This window comes from Drosophila erecta, unplaced genomic scaffold (genome assembly GCF_003286155.1).
Source record: "Drosophila erecta strain 14021-0224.00,06,07 unplaced genomic scaffold, DereRS2 tig00000021-arrow-pilon, whole genome shotgun sequence".
NCBI lineage: Eukaryota > Metazoa > Arthropoda > Insecta > Diptera > Drosophilidae > Drosophila > Drosophila erecta.
Window position 1 is genome coordinate 4,399,200 of NW_020825198.1, and position 23,023 is coordinate 4,422,222.

At 42.8% G+C, this 23,023-nt stretch overlaps 4 protein-coding genes across 7 annotated transcripts; 3 read left to right on the top strand and 1 right to left on the bottom strand.

Annotated features, from left to right (window-relative positions):
- Positions 1-1,640: 1,640 nt before the first annotated feature.
- LOC6543874 (GTP-binding protein Rhes) lies at positions 1,641-20,307 on the top strand. Its single transcript, XM_001971473.3, has 5 exons — positions 1,641-1,934; positions 16,135-16,958; positions 17,336-17,529; positions 18,365-18,548; positions 18,698-20,307. The coding sequence occupies exons 2-5, from the start codon at positions 16,417-16,419 to the stop codon at positions 19,104-19,106; spliced, it is 1,329 nt and encodes a 442-aa protein (XP_001971509.1). The 5' UTR covers positions 1,641-1,934; positions 16,135-16,416; the 3' UTR covers positions 19,107-20,307.
- Positions 3,841-5,575, top strand: LOC6544624. Its single transcript, XM_001971470.2, has 5 exons — positions 3,841-4,028; positions 4,084-4,223; positions 4,313-4,446; positions 4,616-4,788; positions 5,407-5,575. The coding sequence occupies exons 1-5, from the start codon at positions 3,841-3,843 to the stop codon at positions 5,573-5,575; spliced, it is 804 nt and encodes a 267-aa protein (XP_001971506.2).
- On the top strand, positions 9,792-10,934 carry LOC6544625. The gene is made up of 5 exons (XM_015158238.2): positions 9,792-10,105; positions 10,158-10,302; positions 10,357-10,482; positions 10,538-10,687; positions 10,739-10,934. The coding sequence occupies exons 1-5, from the start codon at positions 9,957-9,959 to the stop codon at positions 10,901-10,903; spliced, it is 735 nt and encodes a 244-aa protein (XP_015013724.1). The 5' UTR covers positions 9,792-9,956; the 3' UTR covers positions 10,904-10,934.
- Positions 10,916-12,893, bottom strand: LOC6543873 (invertebrate-type lysozyme 6). 4 transcript variants are annotated; one of them, XM_001971472.3, is made up of 3 exons: positions 12,492-12,893; positions 11,432-11,662; positions 10,916-11,141 (listed from the first exon to the last, which is right to left on the bottom strand). In XM_001971472.3, the coding sequence occupies exons 1-3, from the start codon at positions 12,829-12,831 to the stop codon at positions 10,918-10,920; spliced, it is 795 nt and encodes a 264-aa protein (XP_001971508.1). In that variant the 5' UTR covers positions 12,832-12,893; the 3' UTR covers positions 10,916-10,917. The 4 variants fall into 4 exon arrangements, with proteins under 4 accessions (XP_001971508.1, XP_015013424.1, XP_015013425.1 ...); XM_015157938.2 differs by lacking the exon at positions 12,492-12,893 and adding an exon at positions 12,260-12,334; XM_015157939.2 differs by lacking the exon at positions 10,916-11,141 and having other exon boundaries at positions 11,614-11,662; positions 12,260-12,881.
- Positions 20,308-23,023: the final 2,716 nt, after the last annotated feature.

A 23,023-nucleotide genomic window follows, 5' to 3' on the forward strand; every position in this document is an offset into this window, starting at 1 on the left:
CTTGGCAGGAGATACTTTTTATCTGCCACATAAATTTTTCTGCCTTTCAGACTCTCAAATACCTGAGATACTGCATACTTGATTCACTGACATACTAAATTAAATCTTTACCGAGTGGTAATAGGATGGCAAATAAAAAGGCCTGCAAAAGTCATCAAAGTGTGGTAAAAGCCGCAAATAATTCATATAAATGCATTTATAAAATCGCACTAAACGTTTAAACTCCGATTTTGGCTCTTAAATCAGAATGGCAAATATTGCTTTCCTCGCATTGCTATGCAAATTGTTATTTATTTCCATTTTGGCATATTTATTTACTTTCCGTTTTCCCATTATTAATTTGTGATATAAATTGAGTTGAACGAGCAGTGTTTATATTGGTGTTTTGATATAAATGGGAGATTTACGGAGAAATAGCCAAAATTAAAATGAAAACATTCATCAAATGGCTAACGAAAAATGTTTTCCAGTAGCAGGAATTTCAAGTATATTTTTTCAAACAAATTAAAGCCCGAAGTAAGCACATGATGTGCACACCACACTGCTCATCCAATGTCCTCCTGTGGCAGTTAACTTTTAATTTCCTCACCTGAGCACAGGCAATCGCCCCACAGCAGGGGATTCCCCACGATGTCGTGAGTCCTGTGGAATCGTGAATCAGAGCCGCAAGCCGCAAAGGATACGCGGCAGACCGCGCAAAAATAAAAACAAACAGAAACAAAAACATCAGTTGAGCCCACTTTAGAGGTAATGAGGCGGCGTTAGTAGTCCGTGGCATTTGCCATTTGCCATTTACCATTAGCGATTCAGGCGCAAAGGAACTGGCTTATTTTCATAATTGCCGCGGCTTAGACGCGTTCTTGGTGGCAGAAACAGCTAAAATAGCAAGCGCGCAATTGTCGCTAATCAGGATGTCCTCCCACCTCCCTTTTTGTGGCCCACTCAATAAGCGACTTGATAAACATGCTGAAATGATTACAAAGTCAACAGCTTATTTGCCATGCCAAAGACATTCAAATCCTCAACTCGCCACTCAACTGAATCAAAGTGTGTGGCGTAAGCACGATTTCTTAATTATGTGTACCCACGACTGCACAGCAAGAAATTTAGATCTTACAGATACATCCCCCCAAGTGTAGATGTCACAAATAATGCAATGAAAGGTAACAAGTTACTTTGGATCGAAAATTTTGTAGCACACTTTAAGACATCTTTAAAGGCATTTTCGAGATTTCTATTTACAGTAGGTAAGTTTCTTTAATGAACGATTTCAGATTTCTGTTCAAAATGACTTTGGCACTTTTTTAGTTAAACGCAAAAGATACAGAAGATTATTTTGTGTGTGCTGTGGTGTTGACACTCAAGTTGGATAAAGTATCTATTGGGGGAGGAGATGAGCCGTACACCCGCTTGTTGCTGGCAAAAACTTTTCATTATATTTATGATACAGCTTGACTTTTGTTTTGTTTGTTTAACTTCTTGTCAACCTACATAATCTGGATCTCTCTTCCGCTCTCTTCGGCTCTCCACGACTCTGTTAGGTGCGCTCTCTTCTGCTGTTAAGCGAGTGCGCAGGTCGCCGGAGTTGGCAATTGAATTTCACAGTAATTTCCTGGCCACGACTGCCATACGCTTCAGATAATCACTCGTCGGCCTGCGAGTCGGACGGGTTTTGGCCACGGAACAGAAAAGATATATTATATTGAGGCGGGTGTTCGGAAACCGTTTGTTCATTCATAAAGCCGTGTCCTTTTACGCGAAAGCCACAACAATCTCGCATCCTGGAGGACAACGACATCTCTCGTGTGTGAGTGCAAGTGCTCTTGTGTGTTTATTTTTATGCCGACCGGAAATACTCGACCAAGGTGATAGCGTAACATAGACACACACAAAATAATTGCAAAGGACAACCAATTTAGTTGATGTCCATTCAGGTGAGCCCAAAATTTGTCGACAGGACATTGTTATCGCGGCGCCATTATATTGTGTGATTTCTTCTAATGCAATTTGGGGACTATTTTATTCGATTTGCTATTTCTTTTTTATTTGATTTTATTGTTGCTGCCTATTTGATTTGTTGGCCGGACACCTGCGGGCACAATATACAGGGCGTATACTTAATGGCAAGACGCCCAAAACTGCCCCATAAAAGTCTTTTGGGGACTTGGGCGACCAGCACAACTACATTACCCACTCGAGGAGATCCAAAAATTTTATGGTCTGCCACTTAAGTGCATCGGTGGCTTGGCTTTTGTCTTCACTTTTATAGTTGCTACTTGAATTTTAAACGCCTGTCATGTGGCTCCTGTAGAGCTAAGTGAAGCAGAATTTCAATGTAAATCTTTGCTGATTTAGCTGCCACACCGACAGTTCGAAATTCAACCAGCCCAGCAAAAAACATATATGTACATTTGTGCGGCAGTAGGCTCACATGCTTTGCATATTGCTTATCTAAATTGTTTTGTTCGTGCCTTGAGTGAAAAAAAGTAACATAGGGCCATTAAACCGAAGAAAACATACACACTCTAGGCTAGGCAATTTTTCAAAGTCATTCCAAGGCAGCACAATTTTGACATTGCCCATTAATAAATTAGTGAGCTGGGATCCTCAGCGTGCTAATTGAGTGGTAAATGGGTGGATGCCTTGATGTCAAAGTCCTGTAAGGGACGAGGGCTGATATCGCAGCTCAGGAATCAGCATCACGCAACTCCAAATTAAAAGAAATGCTCAAGATCCAGGCGGCATCAACAGCTGCGCCCACACGCCCACCCCGCCCACAAAGAAAGTAATTTGAGGCGCTTTCCCTAACCTTTCACCCCCATTCCGCCTTTCACTTCCGTCGCAGCCTTTCGCAGCCTTTCACACATCTTTTAGCACTTTGGCCAAACTTTGCAGCCGCTCTGGTTCTGGGTATATAAATAAATATATATTTATGTATATATATGTATATGTATGTAGGAGGTCTCAATGTGTGGGAGTTTGTATTTGCCCATCTTGTTTTTGAACAAATCTTTTCAACAATTCAAAATGTTTACTGGAACGAATTTATGGGATCTCACATCTGTCCCCGTTTTTTCGGCTTTCTTGGCTTAAACCCTTCGAGGCCGTATACTCATTATATTCTTGTTGATTGTGGATTGAATGGATTTATACGAAAACATCAGAAAGCACATATAAAATGCAGAGCATGAGAATTCTGAGAAGTATTTTTCTGGCCATGAAAAACCTCAGCTTTATCCACCAAAAAGGTAAGAGGAATCCTTTAAAAAATTGACTCATTTAAAAAGGAAATTTCATGGAAAAATACTCAGTAACTTAAGATACTTGAAAATGAGCTTCATTTACGGGCGTAGCAAATTGTTGAGCACTCACAAAACAGCGATAAAAATATACTTAAATCAGCTTTGAAGATGAGCAGATAAATCAACCTGCGCCTTAATCCTGAAGACTTAACCATTGAAAATCGAGCCATCTATCATTCGGGAAATCTATTCAAGCAGAGTACAACAAGGATTCCCATCCCCAAAAAAAAACACAAAGAACTCCCCTTTGGCTGTCATGTGTTGCCGCTGTAGTCATTTGATTTGGATACGGTTGCAAATTCCCTCGGAGTGTGTTATCCGCGGAAGTTAGGGGTATTGTTATGAGAAGAAAAAGAATGAAATCCTTCAGATACTACCCCTGTAGATGCCAGATGTTTAAACCGCATGTGGCAGTTAGGTGAGCTGTAAGCTGCAGCAACAACTGCTTTGCGTGTCAGGTTTCTTTTGTGATTTTTGTGTTTTAACTCATTTTCTCCGCTCTAAATATCCTTTTGGGGTTTTAATTCCCATTCGCAAGATGGCGTCGTCTAATAAACCACCTCCAGTTCCACCTCGTCCTGCCAATTTGCCGCGCCCCACTATGCTGCGTTCTGAGCCCTATGAAAGTCAGAGATCCTCCAGATGCAGATATATAGTTTTGGTGTATCTTCTAGTCGTAGTAATACTACTGCTTGCCTTGGTTCAATGGGAACTTGTGTCATACTAGTGAGTGTTTAGAATCTGTATTTAATTGCTACATTAAACGGTATTTCACCGCTAGTAAACCATTGACAGATCTCTTTTTGGCCAAGTACTGGATTAGCGTATCATGCATGGGGATCTCAGTTCCACTTTTGGCCACATTCCTGCTTATACAGCAAATTCGATATTTACCAATTCTTGGATGGTTGCTAATGTGCTTCATTGTAGGTATATTCCAGCAGTATTTTGCTCAGAAAGTAGCCCATATTTCAGATTACAGATAGAGCTAATGGTAATTGGTCTTTGTACCTTGGCTGCTTACTGTCATGCACTCAGCTTTTTGATTTACTTTACCATAACTGCAATTCTGGTGATCGTCTTTGTGCTAATTGGATCCTTTATTCCCTGCGACCTAACTGCTAATGTGGCTATGTTGTTCATAGTCGGCGTTCCGATATTTCTATATAGCATATATCTACTTATGATCTTCATGATGATTGATTCAGGCAATGGATTTTTCATCTCCTTTGCTGCATTGGTTTTGGGTATTGTGTGCATGGTAAAGTAAAATTTGTTGAATTTGGTAGCTCTCCTAATGATTTGCTACCCAGTTTACCATATACCATGCTCAACTAATCCGAGGTTGGCGGTATGCAGAACTATATGCCACCGATGGACTCTTTGCCGTGATCGTCATTTTCTGTCACTTCTGCATTATCCTGATGCTTTTCTGCTTTTTGGATTGGTCACAAGCTAACGAACTTGATGATACTGATTCTTCTTCCGATACTACTGCAACCACTCGAAGGCTGCCCGATGAATTTAGAATTGGATTCTTAAATGCGGCCCAACATTTTGAAGATGTAATAAATCTTTGACTGCAGTTCAATTTAAGTACTGTGTTATGTTTGTTTAATATTAGATTCTTTAAGAAACTTATCATGGCTTGTAAGATGTAGTTACCCCTTGACTCCATTTAATTTGAATTTAGCTAGCATTTAACCTGCAGGAGGAATGCAAACATTTAGTCGAATGAACAGCGGCCCAACGCTTACTATTCACGTATTATTGCCACGATAATCCCTATCTTGTTTTAATCAAATTAAGTCGGGACTTATCTCTCTTTGGCATAACCAAATGCAAAGGAGCAAGCGAGTAGTGGCCATCTGGCATGTGGCTTAAAGGATTCCGCCGGCCGGGAATATAAATTATCGCATTATGCTTGCAGCTCAGCTTTTTCACCCGCCGTGCCATGATACCAATTAGTATAATTACCAGGGGAAGAAAAATGAAAACAGCACTTTTTAGTTGGTAAATACTTAATGAAAAGCGCAGTTCTGCTCCGCATTTGCACATTGCTGTGCAGTGGGCATTAATTTTTATTAAATTGTTTTAACTTTTAAGCAGCTTACAGGGCTCTGTGGCCATTGGTCTCCTCAGCTGTCACTGAAAATGATTTTTTGGGTCAGACCACTCAGGACATCAGGCGCCTGCTAAGCCCACTCGTCGACATTATAATAACATCCATCATTCTGGACCATACACAAATGACAACAACTGCCAAAAAGTAGCACAGTAGTAAAAATATAAATAAAAACAAAACGGCAAAGACGCAGAAAAACAAAAAAGAAAAAGCCAAATACAAGTTTTACTTGGACTGCTCACTGAGTAAACATGACATATTTTTGTTTACACAAAACGTTTTCCTCGTTTTTCTTGTTAGAATAGGTGGCTGATGGGCCTTTTAGGCCAGAAATGAATGGGCCCTTTGACCACCATTTAACCTGCCGTTTCGGCGCCTTCATACACTCGTCTTTATGCCTTTGTATAAATATATATTCATTTATATACATATTCATATATATATTCATATAGGAATGTGTATGAGTAGGACTGTTTATGCATCCAATAATAAGCAATTTCGTGCACATAATTGGCAGTGGCATGAGCCGAAGCGGACAAAGTAAATAGCCATAATTAATGTATACAACATAAATGTGACCTGACCGAAATACGAAAAGCGGTCGAAGCTCACGAAACGACAGAGCCTTAAAAGAAATGTTTGTCTTGAATGGTGCACAGTGGCGCAAAATCATAGCTGAATTTCACACTTCTTTCCCATTTTCAAGCTCAAGTAATAGCATTGGTGCTATAAAAACGATAATCATTTTTACCAAAAATCAAATTTAAAATGGACGTAGCTGATTACACATAACCCATAACAAAAGTCTCCGTGGAGCTATTCCACGGCCATCTGCTGAACGCTGTATGCTACATAATGCGTATACGCCACGTTGTACGCACTGGAAAATGTGCAATAAAGACGGCGTTTTTCATTGATACGCAAAGCAGCGATATGGGCATCTATGCTGTATAATGCAAACTGTATATTGAGTGCGGAATGTTTAAGCCAGACATCGCTGGGAAATTGTGAAGGATGAAAAAGTGGGCGAATGCGGACGGAAAAAGAGCATCAGCCGCAAAATTGGCAGAAACAACAGGAAAATGTTTTACGCCGGCGTCGCGATGCTGTTTCGCTGATGTTTCTCCGGCTGATTGCGTTGACGAAATCGCATTGACGGTCGACAACACAGCGAAAAATAATAATGCATCATTGTATTAAAAAATTCACAAATGACAGTGAACCAAATTGAAAGAGCAATACAAGAATTTATTCAACCGCAGGGACTACATAATTTTAAATTGGCTATGATGAAAAACGTTTTGTTACTATTTTTATGTACGAGGCATTATATGCGCATTTTTTGCATAGTTGTACAAGTTTATAAATAAAGAAGTAAAAAATTTGTATTATTTTTGGCAAGGATACGTATGATTTGTATTTTCTCCGTGCCGAATCGGGAGCAACGACACATCCTGCGGATATTTGACGGCCTAGGGTGGCAGGAAGTGCTGTTGTGAGTGGGTGTGTTTGGGTGTGTGTTGCCGTACTTGGACACCCATCAAGGGTCTGAAGCATTCTCATTATTATAAAAAAGATGAGAGGAGCCGCTGGGTTGGGGACAAAATCCAAATTAGATTTGCACGTTGTGTCAATGAAGGTTTGCTCAAAAGCGCCGTCCGGGCGTCATTTAATTTTCATTTAATTTGGGCAAACACATTTTGGCGCGCGGCAAGCTCTAATCAGGCGCAAAGCCTTTTTATTCTGATAATAGTAAAATTAAATAAATGCAAACTGCTGTGAAAATTTGAATTTGAATTTTCGGGTGCTCGCTCGGGCACAAAAGATGTCTGCGAAATTTATGCGTTCCCCGCCGACGCGCTCCTTTAATTTTCCAAGGGAAGCCATTGTGATTGTCGAGCTACGGCGCTGACAGCTGCTCCCTTTGGAAAAGCCATCGTTTTCCACAAACACCCAAAAATGCCCCGCCCACTTGATGGCCGCCTTTTGTTGCCTGCATTGCTGTGACATTTTTATTACAAGGGCTCATGAATTTTATTTGGCTCGCGCGGAAAATGCCGTCGATTTTATGGGCATCTCGCTCCCGCGGCATCAAATTTTCGGACTCTGGAGCAAAACTATTCGCCCAAGACGATCGAAAAGAAATTGTGTGCACAATGCGCTGCCCGCAAACAACTCTAATTAAAAAAGTTTTGCGTTTAACCACTTGACTTGGCCCGAACACACCCTTACCGGTATGTTACACACATGTGCACTGAAGAAAAAATTTCAGATTTGTCAAATATTTGTCATGATAAATGACATAAATGCATACTTCACTTCGTATTGATTTCTGATTTCAACTGGCATTGCTTTTAGGTAATCTTATTAATGAACTTTTAATACGATATTATTAAATATTCTATGCTTATAAAAAACGAAATAAAGGAAAATTTAGAAAATATTTAAAGCGAATTTTAGCAATTAATTTAGCATAAAGTTATAAAGTAGTAAATTTGATATATGATTTATTCTCCGTGCTGCATGTTTGTGGCATGTGAGTGTGTGGCTAGACAATCAAAACTTTTGCCGCAGCCGAGGAACTTCAAAGCAAAGACAACAGGCGGCCTAGGCAAAAAGGCAATGGAATTGTAAGTGTAGATCCTTCAAAATGAGTGGGGGAAAAGAGGGGAAAGCGGGAAGGGGGGCGGCAATAAAATTAATGAAGCGCCTCGGCTTTTAGCCGGCAGCCATGAGAGAGACATTAAAGCGGTTCCCCGGAACAGTTGTAGGTCATGTCATTGCCAATGTCTGTTTAAGTATGCGCTCAAAGAGTGCCGTTTGGCAGGAATTGCGAGGACGATGAAGATGGAACACCAGGAGCGGAAGCCAGGACGAAGAAACCAGGACAATTTCCCCGCGGGACAGCGGCCTTCTTGCTTTTGTTGATGGCGGTGGCTAATCTCTGATGTACACTTAATTATGTGGCGCACTTTTGATTGCCGGCGGGGACTTGAGCTGGGTGTCCAGGCGGGAAAATGGCAACCCTTTCAGGTTTAGACGACCACCCCACTCACTTTTTGGCCATGTCATGTAAATTTCATTTGGCAAATGCTGTTAGCTTGGCAGTCGCAGAGTATGCTACACTTTTTGACATTTTCATTCGACTTGGCAATGCAAACAAGCGAAAGCTGGAAAATCATGAATGATAGAGGTTTGAAAAGGACCACCCAGGAGAGAGAGAGATAGATAGAGAGAGAGAGATGATTGAGGAGGAGCTCTTCTAATCTCTCTGGCAGCTGAAAAAGTTCCCAGCTAAGTTTCCAAGTTGAGCGCCAAAAAATCCTTATCACAACTTGCAGTGCATTCCATCAATTTTGCACCACTTTCATCTCTTCCTTTCTATCTCCTCGCCGTGCTGCAATAAAGCAATCAATTTTGAGAACCCCCCCTCGGCTTTTCCCGACCCTTCTCAGTTTTCCCTCACGCTTTTCCATCGTGGATGAACGACACCTTTGACACGGACCAGTGGTAAAGAAAAATATCGGCGCGCAACGAGTTATTCAACCGAATTGGTAATTGTTTTTAAATGAAACTCCTTTGTCCTTGGCCATGGCCAGTTGCCAGTTGGCAGTTGGCAGCAATTCAGCAGTTCAGCCGGTCGCCAATCAATCAAACAATCAAGCCATGTTTATCAACAGCGCTCAATAACGACAATAACTAATGAACACGAATCGCGAGTCTCAGTCGCTTCTTATCGGATTGTCTATGCCGCATATTGTCTGCCCATTTCGACTATTTCTGTTTGCAATATGCGCTATTTGCACATTTGATTGAATAAAGTTATGTACACTTGTCATGCAATCGAGAGATTAGGACTCAGGCGAGGCAGAAATCAACGTCATCGTCCTGGGGAAAAACAATGCCGACTTACTTGGGCATTGATCTCCTCGGTAAGGCAAAAATAATTGCATGTACAAAATGAAGTACAGAGAAAAATTCAACTGTGAAGTAGAAGTTCCTACACTTATATTAGCATTACTTACACCAAATAATAAACTTTACTATACGTCCGTTTATCCTGCGTTTAAGAATCAGACATTTCCTGTAGCCTTAAGTAGGCCAGGATGGAAGTCATGAATTTATGCATTGCGCATACGCACTGTTCGCCCGCTATCAGTCGCAACAAATTAATGCGACATGGCAGCAATTAGTCCGGTTCTGCTAAATGATTTAAAACTTGCGCCAAAACTTTCTGCTTGTTTGTCCGCTACATTTTGCGCCAACTTTTAATTATTACACACTTGCGAGTTGTTGTTCAATTTGTTCGCGATGCTGCCAGATTATAAACTTTTGTCGAGTTCAATTATGTACACCGAATCGTCGTCATTGTTGGTTCTAATTCGCTGCCATCAACTTTTTACTCCGGACGGCTTATTTCGCTGTGCAATTAGCGCCCGTGCCCGGAATGTTGTGAATTTTTCATAGGAAACTCAGAGCAACTCTGCCTTAGACGGCCTGGCGCCCATAATCAAACTCATTTTTCTGCCATGTTCGAGGCAGATATCACCATCTGGCCGTTTTTCCACACGGAATCGGTGGATGAGAGGCGAAGATATATCATAAGGGTTATCCTGGAGTTCTGCCTTTTCGTCGCCATTGGATTTGTGCACTGGATCCTCATGCTAACCTTGCTGCAGTAAGATTTTTGGGTAACTAAGTGCAGATTTCATGAGTGGTAATATTACTAGGGAATGGTTTCGGGACTTGGTAAAAGAGCACTCATCTGCCCTGCTCCTAGCTTTTGTATTTGGCATTTTCCTGCTGTTCCTGTTCGCCATCAGCAAGCCGCTGAGGAAATTGTCCTGTGTCAACTGGCTGATTACGTCTATTATCGTGGGTATCCTAGCACTTGAACTACCTAACCATGTAAACCCATATCATATCAAGGTGGAATGCGTGGTGGTTTCACTCGGTGTGCTGATCGTATCATCGGGCGTACTTTATATGCTGGCCGGATTTCTGATAGTCGCCCTGGCATTTGTGCTATGCACACTTATTGCGGCTTTAATGGCGGTAAGCTGGTATACAATGAGCATATTCGAAAATAAACATTTATGTCCTGCCGCAGTATGACCTCACAGGCACCGGACTGTATCTATATGCCCTATCTACTGGCACTTACATACTGAGCATATACGCGTTGGTGTTGTATGCGGTTCTCGACGTGATCTGGGGATTTTATATATTCGCATGCTGTATCGGCTGTGTGGTGATGATGGTAAGAATTTTGCCTGCAACTGGCGGCAGCATAACCACAAATCACTTGCAGTTCCTGATGTATCATGTGCAGTGCATCATGGGCGGAAGAAGGGCCTCGACCAAGTTGTTCGATGACAAGTTGGCCGCCCTGCTGCTGTTCCACGAGTTCATAGGTCTCTTTGTGCTAACCCTCTACTGGCGGCCCATAATGCGTCGCCTGCAGTTGAAACAATAAACGAGCAATCGGTTCTAAGTAATCCCACTGTATTTCAAGCACTTTTCCAATCTCCGCTCAGCCAGGCTCCCCAGAGGCTCCTGCCTGTGGCAGCCGCCCGGGCCTCGCATGTGCAGCCGCACATGATCCTGACACTCGATCCGTCCGTCTCCACTGCAATCCTTGCCACCATATCGCTGCACGTAGCTCCGCACAATGCGCTCGGCGCACTGGTCATCCACCACGCATCTTCCGTAGTCTGTGGGGTAAAGGGTGAATGGTAAAGGGTGAAGGGTGCGAGGTCAGAGGTAGGAAATGGGTTAGTCGGTGGACATTACACGCTGTGGCAGCCCGACAACAACAGGCTACACATGAACAAATGGTACAACAAAATCTTGAAAATTCAAAAGTGCGCCATGAAGTTTAGATACAAGCTGCATAAAGAGCAGGAAAAGTGAGACTAAAATGGCTTTGGTACTTGCAAATGGCTTATGCTTTCGAATTGTTGTGATTCTGTTGCACCACGTTTTGCCCCAGTGTATTCATTACCCTGGGCGAGTGAGTCGTCCGGGTCAATTATCTGCAGTGCGTCCTGCCAGTAGACGTGGGAGATGCGATAAATGCCGCACGGCTCCTCCGGTCGTCCTCGGTTCCTGCAGATTGCCGGAATATTATCCGTGGCAGTGGTGGCCATGCAGGCCAGGCACTTGGCACTGGGCTCTGGGCAGGATGTGGAGGATGGAGGCGGCTGGAATGTTGTTATCGTCGGGGTCTGGGCAGCTGCAAAATGCATTCCAAAGAGGGCCCAATTAGCCGTTTAATCGAAACTATTTACCACACAATATGGCTAACAGCATGCAGCATAGTTGGCTGGGAGTTTTCCATAGTTCCCTAGGATGTAAATGCTCCCAGACCTCACGTTTTAGCCGCATACTAGTCGCAAGTTGCGAAGTTTTGGAGTATGTTTTATTAACAGATTTGCAGAAGCAACTTTAAATTGCACTTTTATGAACTTTAAATTGATGTAAGACACAGTTCTGACTATATTTTGGCCCTATAAGTGCAGAGAGCGTTGCTAAACCAAACTTAAATTGAGTTCACATTTGGTGTCCATAAACTTGCTGTTATTTAAGACATACAAGTCTTCCGTTGGCAAAATAATTGTTTCCAACTAAAGTTTCCAAGTCGAACTTGAGGCGAGTGCAGAAACTATAAATCTATATTTCAAGCTAGCAATCACTAGCAGCTGTGTATTTATATTGAACAGTTTAATTTCAAACATTTGAGTGCTTGGCGTACTTTCAATGACTGTCACTATTTGAAATGACTGATTAAAAGTGGCATAAAATATGTATGACCATAATAAAAACAACTCACGCATTGAATAGTTGTTGTGTAATGAATAGAAGCTTTCATTTATAATCGCTATAATTTCGAAACGCTGACATCTGCTGGCTCATCCTATGGCAATTCTTATCAGTCAGCTGGGAAAGAAAGAAACAGAGAAGACACAGAAAACCACCATCCCAACAATGTAGACCGCTTATAAAACTAACCGAGTACCAAGCGCTGCTTAGCGATTGAACAAGGGTCCTTGCGGCGCACTCACCCACTGCCGCCGCGGTGGCCACGGGAAAGTTCTCATCCAGGACCTCCACTCGGTCCCGATCCTTCAGAATGATGTGCAGTCGGCCCAGATGATGCTTCTGTCTTAAGTGCATGTAAATGGCGCCGATGATGAGCAGCAGTGCGATGAAAATGGCGCCCGCACTCAGGATTTGACGAGTGCAGCAGGACCTTCGAGTCCATCGTTTCCGCTTCCGACTCTCCCCGCTCATTGACAGCGCTTCGGCGTATTCCTGATGCTCCGCCAGCTTATCCTCATCCAGTTCCACATCCCCGCTGTTCTGGGCCAGTTCCGCCACACTGCTGCTGCTGGTCGGTTCCATGGCCAGCTGGCTTCTCCCTCGACTATCGCAAAGCGACTGAACCAAGTGACTGGCTGGAACACTGTGGCATTTATACATGCTACCAGGTTACAGGTGCTGCTCGAGATAACCTCCCCTCGATTATCGCTCAATGTTGTCGGCGTAATTGATGCCCGCTGTTTGCGGTTTCTACATTCTCTGCGTTTTTTCCCGACCAGCTAATCTGTTCCAGCTTTTGTTTGCCATCCCCCCGGCATTTTGGTGATTTTTCTCTCGCATTCAAGTGGCGCTCACCATGGCGATTTTCCTCGATTTCGCGAGCATCAGCAGTTGTACACATCAACAAAGTCTAAATTGCATGTGGTTTCATTCGCAAAAATGGCACGAATTTAAACTGCAAGCAGTAGTTTGTTTATTTTATAAACTCTTGTATTCGGCAGCATATATTTTTCTAACATTACTCAAATTAATTTGATCGAAATTATTTTAGAAAGTGTTTTCATTACTTGGTTGAATGAACATATTAGCACAGCTGAAAATGATCAAAAATGTGGCATCTGCATTTCATTTAAAGTTTGGTTTATTGCCATTTACTATTGCTTTTATTCTTCTGATTTCTTCCGGTGTATTCTCGGATTGGGTGTCGATGACACTCCGCTTCCATTTGCGACATGACAACTTATGGCAGGCGTCCACTGAAATGGGAAATGGGTGGCGATATTTGCCAGATGGGAGGCAAGGTGGGTGGCTGGTTTGGCTGATAACCTTGCGCATTTGTATGCGCGAATTGTAAACAAATATGAGAAATTGTTGAGACTCTTGCGGCGAAATTGGAGCGAAAGTGGGGGCAGCAGACAACAGCAGCCGTTTGTGGCACCAGGAGCCAATGGAAGGAGCGGCATCCTTCGAAAAAGGGGTGTGAACAGGACGTGCTCGATGCCTCCTGAAGTGGCACTTCTTCATACGCAAACTTACTTCACGACCATCGAAATCTGTCAACAGCAAAGTGTGGGTGTACCCGTGCAATGCATGCTAAAATACTCAAAATCTCTGTTTACTCCCCATTTATTATATTATTTTTCTAAAATATCTACGATCAAGTTTGTTTGCTTTCAAGTGGCAGCTAAGATTTTGCTGTCTTTCCCTCTGTTATCGAAAACTTTCCATTGAGATGAGCTGAGCGCAAAGTTATTGACACCTTCCAATCACGCGATGCGTTCTTGGACTTCTGGCACTCAAGCAATTTTTACAAACTGCTGTGGAAAGTTGAAATAGAAAAGAATTCCATGTATTGCGGAAATACCAAACAAATCAATAAACATTTCAAAGGCGATAAACGGCTAAAGCACAGCAGATGGCTTTAATGTTGTTCATTTGGCTTTGCTTTTAATTTATTTAAATTCCTATTCCTTTCTGTTAATAAATAGTTAAACTTTTTGCGGAGTATGCAAAAATAAGCTTGAAAATTGGCCCAAACTAGCGCCCCTCTTTGGGGACGCCTCTGAACACATCGTGCACAGGTGCTCGGCAAATAAAAGAACTGCTCCGTCACTTAGTTGATTATTCTTTCAGTTTTTGTGTACAGCAGCCATTTCCACATTGCCTCGCCAATGTCACCATTGTCTCAAGGCGTTTCCGTTTCCCATTTCGGTATGTTTTTCTCTCGAACGGCCAAGGCAAAAAGTCATTTGTATGAGTGGGAGTGCGTGAGGGTGTCCTGCCTCCACTAACACATGGCCGGATGAAAGGACGAGCCAGACCGCAAGCCAAAATCAATTATGGAAAAATTACCCGTAGTTGGGCTAAATGGCCTTTATACGGTTCGGATTGGGCTGGCTTTTAGGGTTTGGGTTTGGGGTTTGGGGGGTTTTGGGTTTCATGGGGGTGTCGCCATGCATGTGAAATAATGTGCGGTGAATTCTTTTCTTGCAAATTTTCCACTCCAGTTCGTTTTTGTGAGCTGGCATTTAAGTTCTCGTCCTCCGGGTTTTTCTCCGCCAGCGGAAAATGCACGAAAACGGGAAAGGAAAATGAAAATGAAAATGAAAATGAGCTGAAATCTGAGCGCGAGTACGAGCACTCGGAGAGCACTTGGTGCACTCGATTATGGTGGGCGCCAAGCTGCCGTTGCGCGGTGACGGTAACGGCTCTTTCCGGTCTGATTTTGCCACCCACTTCCGCTTTCCGCCCAGCTTGACCACCTCGTCCTTCTGCTGCCGCCGCTGTTGCATGCGATATGCATGAGTTGAGCCAATGTGGCCATTCCGGCTGATGTACACGGGGCACGTAGCATGCTAAAACAAAGTTAATTAGATTTGCGGCAAGATGCCCATTATGGCTTAAATGAGGAGGGGGGTGGCGGGCAATAGTCCTTTTAATGTAAGGAGTGTAGCTGGTTTTTCAGAATTTCCTTTTCATTGGTTTTGAAGAGCTTGGCGGTTAGCCAATTTCTACATCAATCTGCGGCAAATTCGGTGCTCTTTGCACTACTCATCCCGAACAGCTTATAACCAAGTCCGCATATTCTATGGTATTTCTATGATATTCATAGATATTCTAGTGTTGTTTTTTGTTTTGGTCAGAGAAATGCATTTTTTATTAGAAATAACAATTTGCTTTGGAAACATCCGAAGCGCTTATGTTATTTTAGAAGGGTTGACTCAATTTAAATTTGTGAATTCGATCATTTCCTAAGCCGATTAGCATTTCCAGTTAGGATTAAAATAGTGGAAACCAAAACCACAAATTCAGTACACTTTGGCAAACAATTCACTTCAAGACTGTGAAATATGAAAAACCATTCAGAATCACCTTAAGCTTTGTTTACCAACGATTTTAGTTTGCAAACCTATTCCGAGCATCCACACTTTTAAGACGGCTCATGTAGTTAGAAGTTATCAGGCTTAAGGTATTCAAAATTTCAAAGTTCACTTTATTTCCCCAAACAACGTTGCAGCAACAAAGTGGTAGAAATGTAAAGTTATTTTGCTAACAATCGGATTTAGGCAACTTTGCCCAACTGCAGATAACCTGATTTCGGGTGACGGGTATGTGGTAGTCGAGGATTCATTTTCCACTTACATTTTCCTCTTGCATTTTCCTCTTGCATTTTCCTCTTGCCTTTTCATTGGTTTTTCTGTGGCTTATTCGTCTGGATGGGCCACGGGGCAATTACCGTGCTTAATGGCCTCCAAAATGTTTGCTACCACCAACACCACCACCACCACCGCGTAAACTCGACTTTTTCTTGCCGGTTCTTTTGAGTAGATGGCGTAACTTTTTTTACATTCACGAGCTGAATGCATTTTACATCTCTTTTTGCAGCTTGAAGGAAGCGAAGGCAGCGAAGGCAGCGCGTCTAATGCATTTCGTTCGGGATAAAGTTTATACCATTAGGGCGGCACTAGGTACATATGCAAATATCAGCTTGTTAACTACAAAGTTGAATGATTGAAAATGCAAATTGCAACCGCAACTGCTGGGCTACGAAACTACAACAGCAGCAACGAGAACAACAAGTGCGATCGCGGTGCATCAACACCACAAATTAACCAACCGGTGGTGCCGACGACAACCAGTTAAAGTGGCGGAAATGACAGAGTCAAAATGTATCGCTGCAAAAATTGGTTTTGTGCGCGCAGCAACAACAACAACTACGTCGATGTGGCACTAAGCGAGGCGCCACCCATCCATTCCACTGCAGCAACAACAACAACAACAACAACAGCCACACCGAACAGCCGCAACTTCAGCGCCAGCAACAACAATAACGTGCGAAGCAACAGCAGCAAAAGTAATCAGCAAACAGCGGCACAAAGAGGCGCCACCACCCAAGCCGCCCACCCTCCCACACACCCACACCCACACCACCCCAGCACCACCCACACGACCGATGAGGCTTCGCCACCACAGGCCCACGTGGTTACCTTCCTGGACGAGTCCACTGGCGGCGGAAGCAACGGTGCCGTGACCAGCAGCCGCCTGGTCACCACCGCCGAACTGCACCAGGCCCACATGCTGGAGCACCACTCGAACCTGGACGCCATCGAGCAGGCGGACGACTTCATCTACGGTCCTGGCGCAGGACTTTCGCTCTGCGACGACAGCCTGCCGTCGGCCAAAAACTGCTATCGACTGGTCATGCTCGGGTACGTATACGCCCCGTGGACGGGCACTGAAAACAGTGATGTTTGCTTGCTCCAACTGGATAATATTGAGTAGAAGGTCTTAAAAGCTAATAGTGTTATCTTTATGGCGTACTCTTGGAAAGTCGAGTGTTTTCAATTCAACATAATATTGCGCTGCATTTTAAAAACAAAGGATTAGCCAATGTATTCAATGTTACTATTTAATCCTTGATGCTTTGTAGTCTTGTAAACTTCTCGCACTGTATTATTCATCGAATGCATGACGCCCATTCGAGCTAATTTTGAGCTTTCATTGGCGTTTCTTGCATTCGATGAGTGGACAGGACGGCGTCAATTTGAAAAGCCAATCTCGATTTGCAATTTTCCTTCCCATGCAGCTCATCACGAGCCGGCAAGTCATCGATTGTGGCACGTTTCCTGGGCAATCGATTCGAGGAGGCCTACACGCCGACCATCGAGGAGTTCCACCGCAAATTGTATCGCATACGGAATGAGGTCTTTCAACTGGATATTTTGGATACTTCTGGCTATCATCCGTTTCCCGCAATGCGCCGTTTATCATTTCTAACTGGTGAGTGTGACGTCTTGGCCATCAAATAGTTGCATGTGTGTGCGGCATTCCAAGGGATATTCGACGAGCGCCGGCAACGCACGTTCTATCACTTAAGTTGTCGACTGCCTTCATTGGGTGCCATTTAATGTCCTATAAATTATCATAAAAATCAGGCTCAGCTGCTGGTAAACAAAGTTGGGTTCTATACCCTTTCCGGCGACATCAATGGCATGGGTAAAGTTTTGGTAACTTCCTTTGGACATAAAGGGTGTCACTTGTATTTAAACTGTGATAAATGGACCTGCGATTATGTTCAAGGACCTAAAAACTAGCTTTACATAAATTAAAAGTTGTTAGTTGTGCATAATTTAGTGTAATAGTTTTATGGGGCACTAATAGATAAGGTTACTACTCCAAATTGTTAATAATTTCAAGCTTATTACTGGACTTAGGACCCGTTACGACCCCCACCACAATATTTCTACGAATATCCTGAACATAATGAATCTAATTCTTTTTCGTCCAGTCACGCCCGCCCACAAAGTACATCCTGCCCATAAAAATATCTTTGAATGGCACCCAGTAAGTAGGGTATTCATGTCTGAGTGGTATGCGTCTATTGATTTTCCCATTCCCAATATTCGGGTATCCGAATTACCCTAAATAACCCAGAACTCACACACCGTACGAAACACATTAACATAGGGGAGATGAGCTTCAGATGTCAGTATCGTTTTATATAGTGTCTGGAAAATTGCGAGTTCGTAGGTCATAGATGCGGGGCCATAAATAAGCAATAAATTTGCATTTGCTAAATCAAACGACGATTAATGTTCCTTTCCTTTTATTGCAGGGGATCTCTTCATCCTCGTTTTCAGCATGGATTCCCGCGAGTCCTTCGAGGAGGTGGTGCGCCTGCGGGAGAACATCCTGGAGACCAAGTGGGCTGCACTAAATCCCGGCTCCGGGTTCAAGAAGAAGAGTCTTCCAAAGATACCCATGATATTGGCGGGAAATAAATGTGATCGGGACTTTAAGTGAGTACATCACACTTGGACTTTGAAGTGAGGCAGAAATCAAATTTAAATGTCATGGTTGCTCCGCATAACTTGATAATTTAGATTTCTGTGAAATCACTTTGGAAGTGATTGATGCAAACACATTCCAATGAACACTTCTCCCCCAGAACTGTGCAGGTGGACGAGGTGATGGGCTACATCGCTGGCCAGGACAACTGCTGCACCTTTGTGGAGTGCTCGGCTCGTCAGAACTACCGCATCGATGACCTCTTCCACTCGCTGTTCACGGTCTCCAATCTGCCGCTGGAGATGACCCCCAATCACCATCGTCGATTGGTGTCCGTCTTTGGGGCGCCATCGCCACTCCCACCACATGGATCTGCGGTGGGCGGGACCAAAAAGAACGCCCTGTCCATCAAGAGAAGATTCAGCGATGCCTGCGGGGTGGTGACCCCGAATGCCAGGAGACCCAGCATCCGCACCGATCTCAATCTGATGAGATCCAAGACGATGGCGCTGAATGAGGGCGAGGGTGTGAGGAGTCCTTCGCGTTGGAACCGCTGCGCCCTGATGTAGAAAACCTGGGCAGTGTGATAGTAGTGATGAGCGGATCCATCAGGGACATCAGGCGAAATGGCCGATAGATGGAGCAGAAACTAATTATAAACGCAGCGATTGGGTGATTTCGATATTATAGTGTAAATACTCGATTAGTCAGGTAGTGGCAAGTTGATACTATTTATTAATTATGCATTTAGCACTTTCTCGCCATCAACGGACAAAAGGCAAAAGCCGCGCCAATTGTATTTTATTGCATAATTAAAATCTGAAAGGGATACTTGCATTGACTGCCCCTCACCTCTGCTTGCCCAATTGTCCAAACTGAATAATCCTACGCACTTGCTGCTCAGTTTTTCCACTTCATTTTTGCATACAATTTCGCATTTTAATTGCGTTTGTAATTTCTGATCGTTGTAATTGCACATTTACTTGACGCACACACAAAATGAAACCAAAACGCAGAGGACAATAATGTTAAAACGTATTCGGAATTGCGGGAATCGTAATTGTTATTCAAATTTAATTTATAGAATTAGCCAATTGAATTTACATGAATTTATTATGAACTAATTTAATGTTATCGTTTATTGTTGAAGATACCAATTTAAAAATTTGCCAGTTAGTAGGTCGTTCTGTTTCGACACATACTCAACTCAACTATCAACTTTCGAAAGATTGCATATCAGCCAAAACTGGAACAAAATCACACCGACTCAATACTATTGAAAGGAATCTTGACCAAACTTGATACCAACTAACTCTACTGTAACACTTGTACACCGATCTACGCGAATCTAAGCCCAACTATGGTTAACTATATTGCAAAATGACAAACTAATAGCAAACACACTTCTAGCGTTAAACCGAATTTATCAGATCTGTTCTCGGCTCGGTTTTTGGTCCCTTAGGGCGGATATCTAATCGAGAACAGCTCCGTAAGTTTAGAAAATTCGAGTTTCAATCTAACCTAAGCAACGGCAACAATTTTCGCGAGTTTAACATTTATAAAGTATTATCAATAATGGAAGTAAAAACATATGCGTTTCATCGCCAAATGAAACCAAGACCAAATGATTATTCTAGCTATACCAATGAAATAAACGCTAATATAAAAAGGTATTACCTAAAAAGTTATTAAAAATTCAAGCATACATATTTTAGGCAATTATCGTTAATGTAAAACCAAAAACTAAGTGCAAATATTTACAAAATTCGCGTTGGGCCAAAGTGCACAAATATAAATATAAATTGAACTAAGAATAGTACCCGAAAGTCGGGCGATTGTTCTCCAAAGTTATATTGATTTTCGACTAACCATGAAAGCTAACTTTTAAATGCTTTGGATTTGCATTATTTATTTACATGTTATATATATTGTAAACAATTGAATTACGATTAAATAAAATTTAAAACATAGACCACAATTTTGGTTGGAAGTTTGGGTGAAAGCTTCTTTAACATGGCAACGGAAACATCCTTTAAGCTCTAAAGCTCTTTGTTAAAAGTAAACTTTGGAAAAGCTCCGCTGAATAGAAGGATAAAAGTTCAATAGTGCTGCCATAAACAGTTCACGATGAACCAGTAACTCCGTGTTTGTTTATTTATATGATTTTTATACTCACTTAAATTTATAATAAGGCATATTAAAGCCCATAGGTGATGCAATACAATTTTGACATGGACACAGGTTGCAGTTATTGTATTTCTTTTTGTTAATTAACCATATAAAATGACTTCATATTATTCAAGTCTAGCAAGGACTAAAAGTTCTAATTAACCAGTTTACAATTGGTGCCTAGACTTGGTTTCTGCATAGGAAAAGCTTTTACAATCAGGGCAAACTTCTAAAGCTTCAATATGATTTTTGAAATTGAAATTGCAAACGCAAAACTGAACGTTTTGAATGACTTTGCTATACACATAAACGCAACATAATTGGTTTTTGATTAAATGGGGCAGACAAACGCATATTTCACTGCATTGCAAAGCGTGCACACCTAGCGTATACTTGATGTGACGACACTTCCGTTCTCATATTGCAGAACAACAAATCACGGCGTGTCCTGCCACGTTGACAACAACAATCTGCCACACATTGGCCCACATTACAAGACACTGGCTGGGAAAAATTTATGCCTTGCAGACGCGCCGGCCTGGTCCTAAATAATGGCCAGTTGGCCATCCTGGAAAAGTAACAGGAGCACGTGCACGTGGCGATGACGCCGACACATTTACGCCCAATTGAACAATTTTCCGGTATGACGATGGTGCGGGAAGTGGCTGAAGGGAGACGCAGGACGAAGGCGGTCCATGCGGCTGGAGGGCATCCGCTCAAAAGTGCAGTCAATTTTAATTGCTTGTCTGATCGCAGACAGGGGCTATTAATAGGCTTATGGCTTGCATGATATACCCACGCTATATCCCGATGCGAAAACCTGCTCCATGTGGCTTTTGGGGGCGTTGGGTGCGTTTCCAGACGCTGGCTTATGCAAGTGAATTGTTTCAGCAGCTGGAGCTGCAAATGCCCCCCGCCGACCCATAAGCCCCTCGATAATCACGTGGTTAGCTGGCCGCCCCTGAATGGGTCATTGTGGGCCAGCGGGTAACGCACCTAGTATCCCCTGATACCTAATACAATTTGCATATGAAATTTGCCGTCTGCCAATTACAATTCGCCCAAAATAGATTAGTTCCCAAAAAGCCAAATCATAATTTTAATTATGAATTGGGGCGCCGCTGCTCCACAGCTCGATTGCTAATTAAAAGTTAAGCATTTTAGCAGTTTGATTTCATTGTTTTATTGCGATGATCCTGGCTAGTTTAATTAGAGGAAGGTGGCTAAATGCTGTCATGGCCAGTGCACCTGCATCTTTTCCAGGTGGCAAATGCCGATTGCCGAGGTGGCAAATATTTACGCAGCAGCAAAATGGAAAAGTTATCGCACGTTTCCCAACCAGACTTTGCTTAGCGCTGTTTAACTATCAGTCGGCCGAGGGAAACTAAAACCAAGAGCGGGAAAACTTTCTATGTAAGCAGGACTCGTGTTGACGCTGCCGTCTTTAAGTCAACTAAACCTCTTCACTAACAGGAAATAGAAGCACTGGCAAAAACAGAGGGCAGCTGAAAGGAAATTGTACATAAAGATGTGGAAAAGCGTGGGGCTTAAGATTGCATACTACTCAATCGGCTGAAAACTCGCCAGCTGAAAAGCAAGCCAAGTAATCATATTTAAATAATTAATTTAAACTTAGAGGGTTACTTTCGATTTTTTTTTTTTAAATTTTTATCACCGTGCACTTGTTGGTGGCGCCACCGTCGCTGGCGTATTTGCTTATTGTGTTTGTAAACATTGCTAACAACTTGAGTAATGCCGGCGACAATGCCAGTATTGCCACTTGCCACAGTGCCACGCCCACGCCAGCTACGCCTGCCACTGCTAGTATGGTGGCAAGGGGGCATGGGGAAATGTGAGGTGAACCGAGGGGGATACACCGCCGCTTCCTTGCAACTTGTAAGTGCCCAAGTTTTTCAATTAAAAGTTGCTACCTTTTGTGTGTTACTGCGGCGGCATAACATAAATACGCATGTGTGTACACACATTCACGGCAACGTAGGTGGACTTGTATATTTCCTGACTTTTCGCCTAATCACGATGCCGCTGATATATCAATAAACCACAGGGCAAAACGTAGCAGGATCGCCTGCATGGTAAATCAGCAGCAACCAGAAAGCAAAACTCTGGCAAACCAAACAGCCAAACAAACATAGAACAAACAAACAACCGAACGAGCGAGCGAACGAACGAATGAACGGCAAACGACAGGTGTTGAAGTCTAGGGCATTATAAATTCATACGAAAAAATACCGAAACGTCAAACAAATTGCAAGTTTTCAGTTGCATTTCCGCAAAACGTAACTGAAATAATACGTTG

What these genes read in the sequence shown, in the direction of transcription:
- LOC6544624 (XM_001971470.2), top strand. Translation starts at nt 3,841, where the DNA reads ATGGCGTCGTCTAATAAACCACCTCCAGTTCCACCTCGTCCTGCCAAT. An exon ending in TGGGAACTTGTGTCATACTA is followed by an intron (nt 4,029 to 4,083) that starts GTGAGTGTTTAG and finishes TTTCACCGCTAG; the next exon opens with TAAACCATTGACAGATCTCT. An exon ending in ATGTGGCTATGTTGTTCATA is followed by an intron (nt 4,447 to 4,615) that starts GTCGGCGTTCCG and finishes TTTGCTACCCAG; the next exon opens with TTTACCATATACCATGCTCA.
- LOC6544625 (XM_015158238.2), top strand. Translation starts at nt 9,957, where the DNA reads ATGTTCGAGGCAGATATCACCATCTGGCCGTTTTTCCACACGGAATCG. An exon ending in TTATTGCGGCTTTAATGGCG is followed by an intron (nt 10,483 to 10,537) that starts GTAAGCTGGTAT and finishes GTCCTGCCGCAG; the next exon opens with TATGACCTCACAGGCACCGG. An exon ending in TCGGCTGTGTGGTGATGATG is followed by an intron (nt 10,688 to 10,738) that starts GTAAGAATTTTG and finishes AATCACTTGCAG; the next exon opens with TTCCTGATGTATCATGTGCA.
- LOC6543873 (XM_001971472.3), bottom strand. Translation starts at nt 12,831, where the DNA reads ATGGAACCGACCAGCAGCAGCAGTGTGGCGGAACTGGCCCAGAACAGC. An exon ending in GGCCACCGCGGCGGCAGTGG is followed by an intron (nt 11,663 to 12,491) that starts GTGAGTGCGCCG and finishes TGCATTTTGCAG; the next exon opens with CTGCCCAGACCCCGACGATA. An exon ending in GGACGACTCACTCGCCCAGG is followed by an intron (nt 11,142 to 11,431) that starts GTAATGAATACA and finishes TTTACCCCACAG; the next exon opens with ACTACGGAAGATGCGTGGTG.
- LOC6543874 (XM_001971473.3), top strand. Translation starts at nt 16,417, where the DNA reads ATGTATCGCTGCAAAAATTGGTTTTGTGCGCGCAGCAACAACAACAAC. An exon ending in CCGTTTATCATTTCTAACTG is followed by an intron (nt 17,530 to 18,364) that starts GTGAGTGTGACG and finishes CTTTTATTGCAG; the next exon opens with GGGATCTCTTCATCCTCGTT. An exon ending in AAATGTGATCGGGACTTTAA is followed by an intron (nt 18,549 to 18,697) that starts GTGAGTACATCA and finishes CTTCTCCCCCAG; the next exon opens with AACTGTGCAGGTGGACGAGG.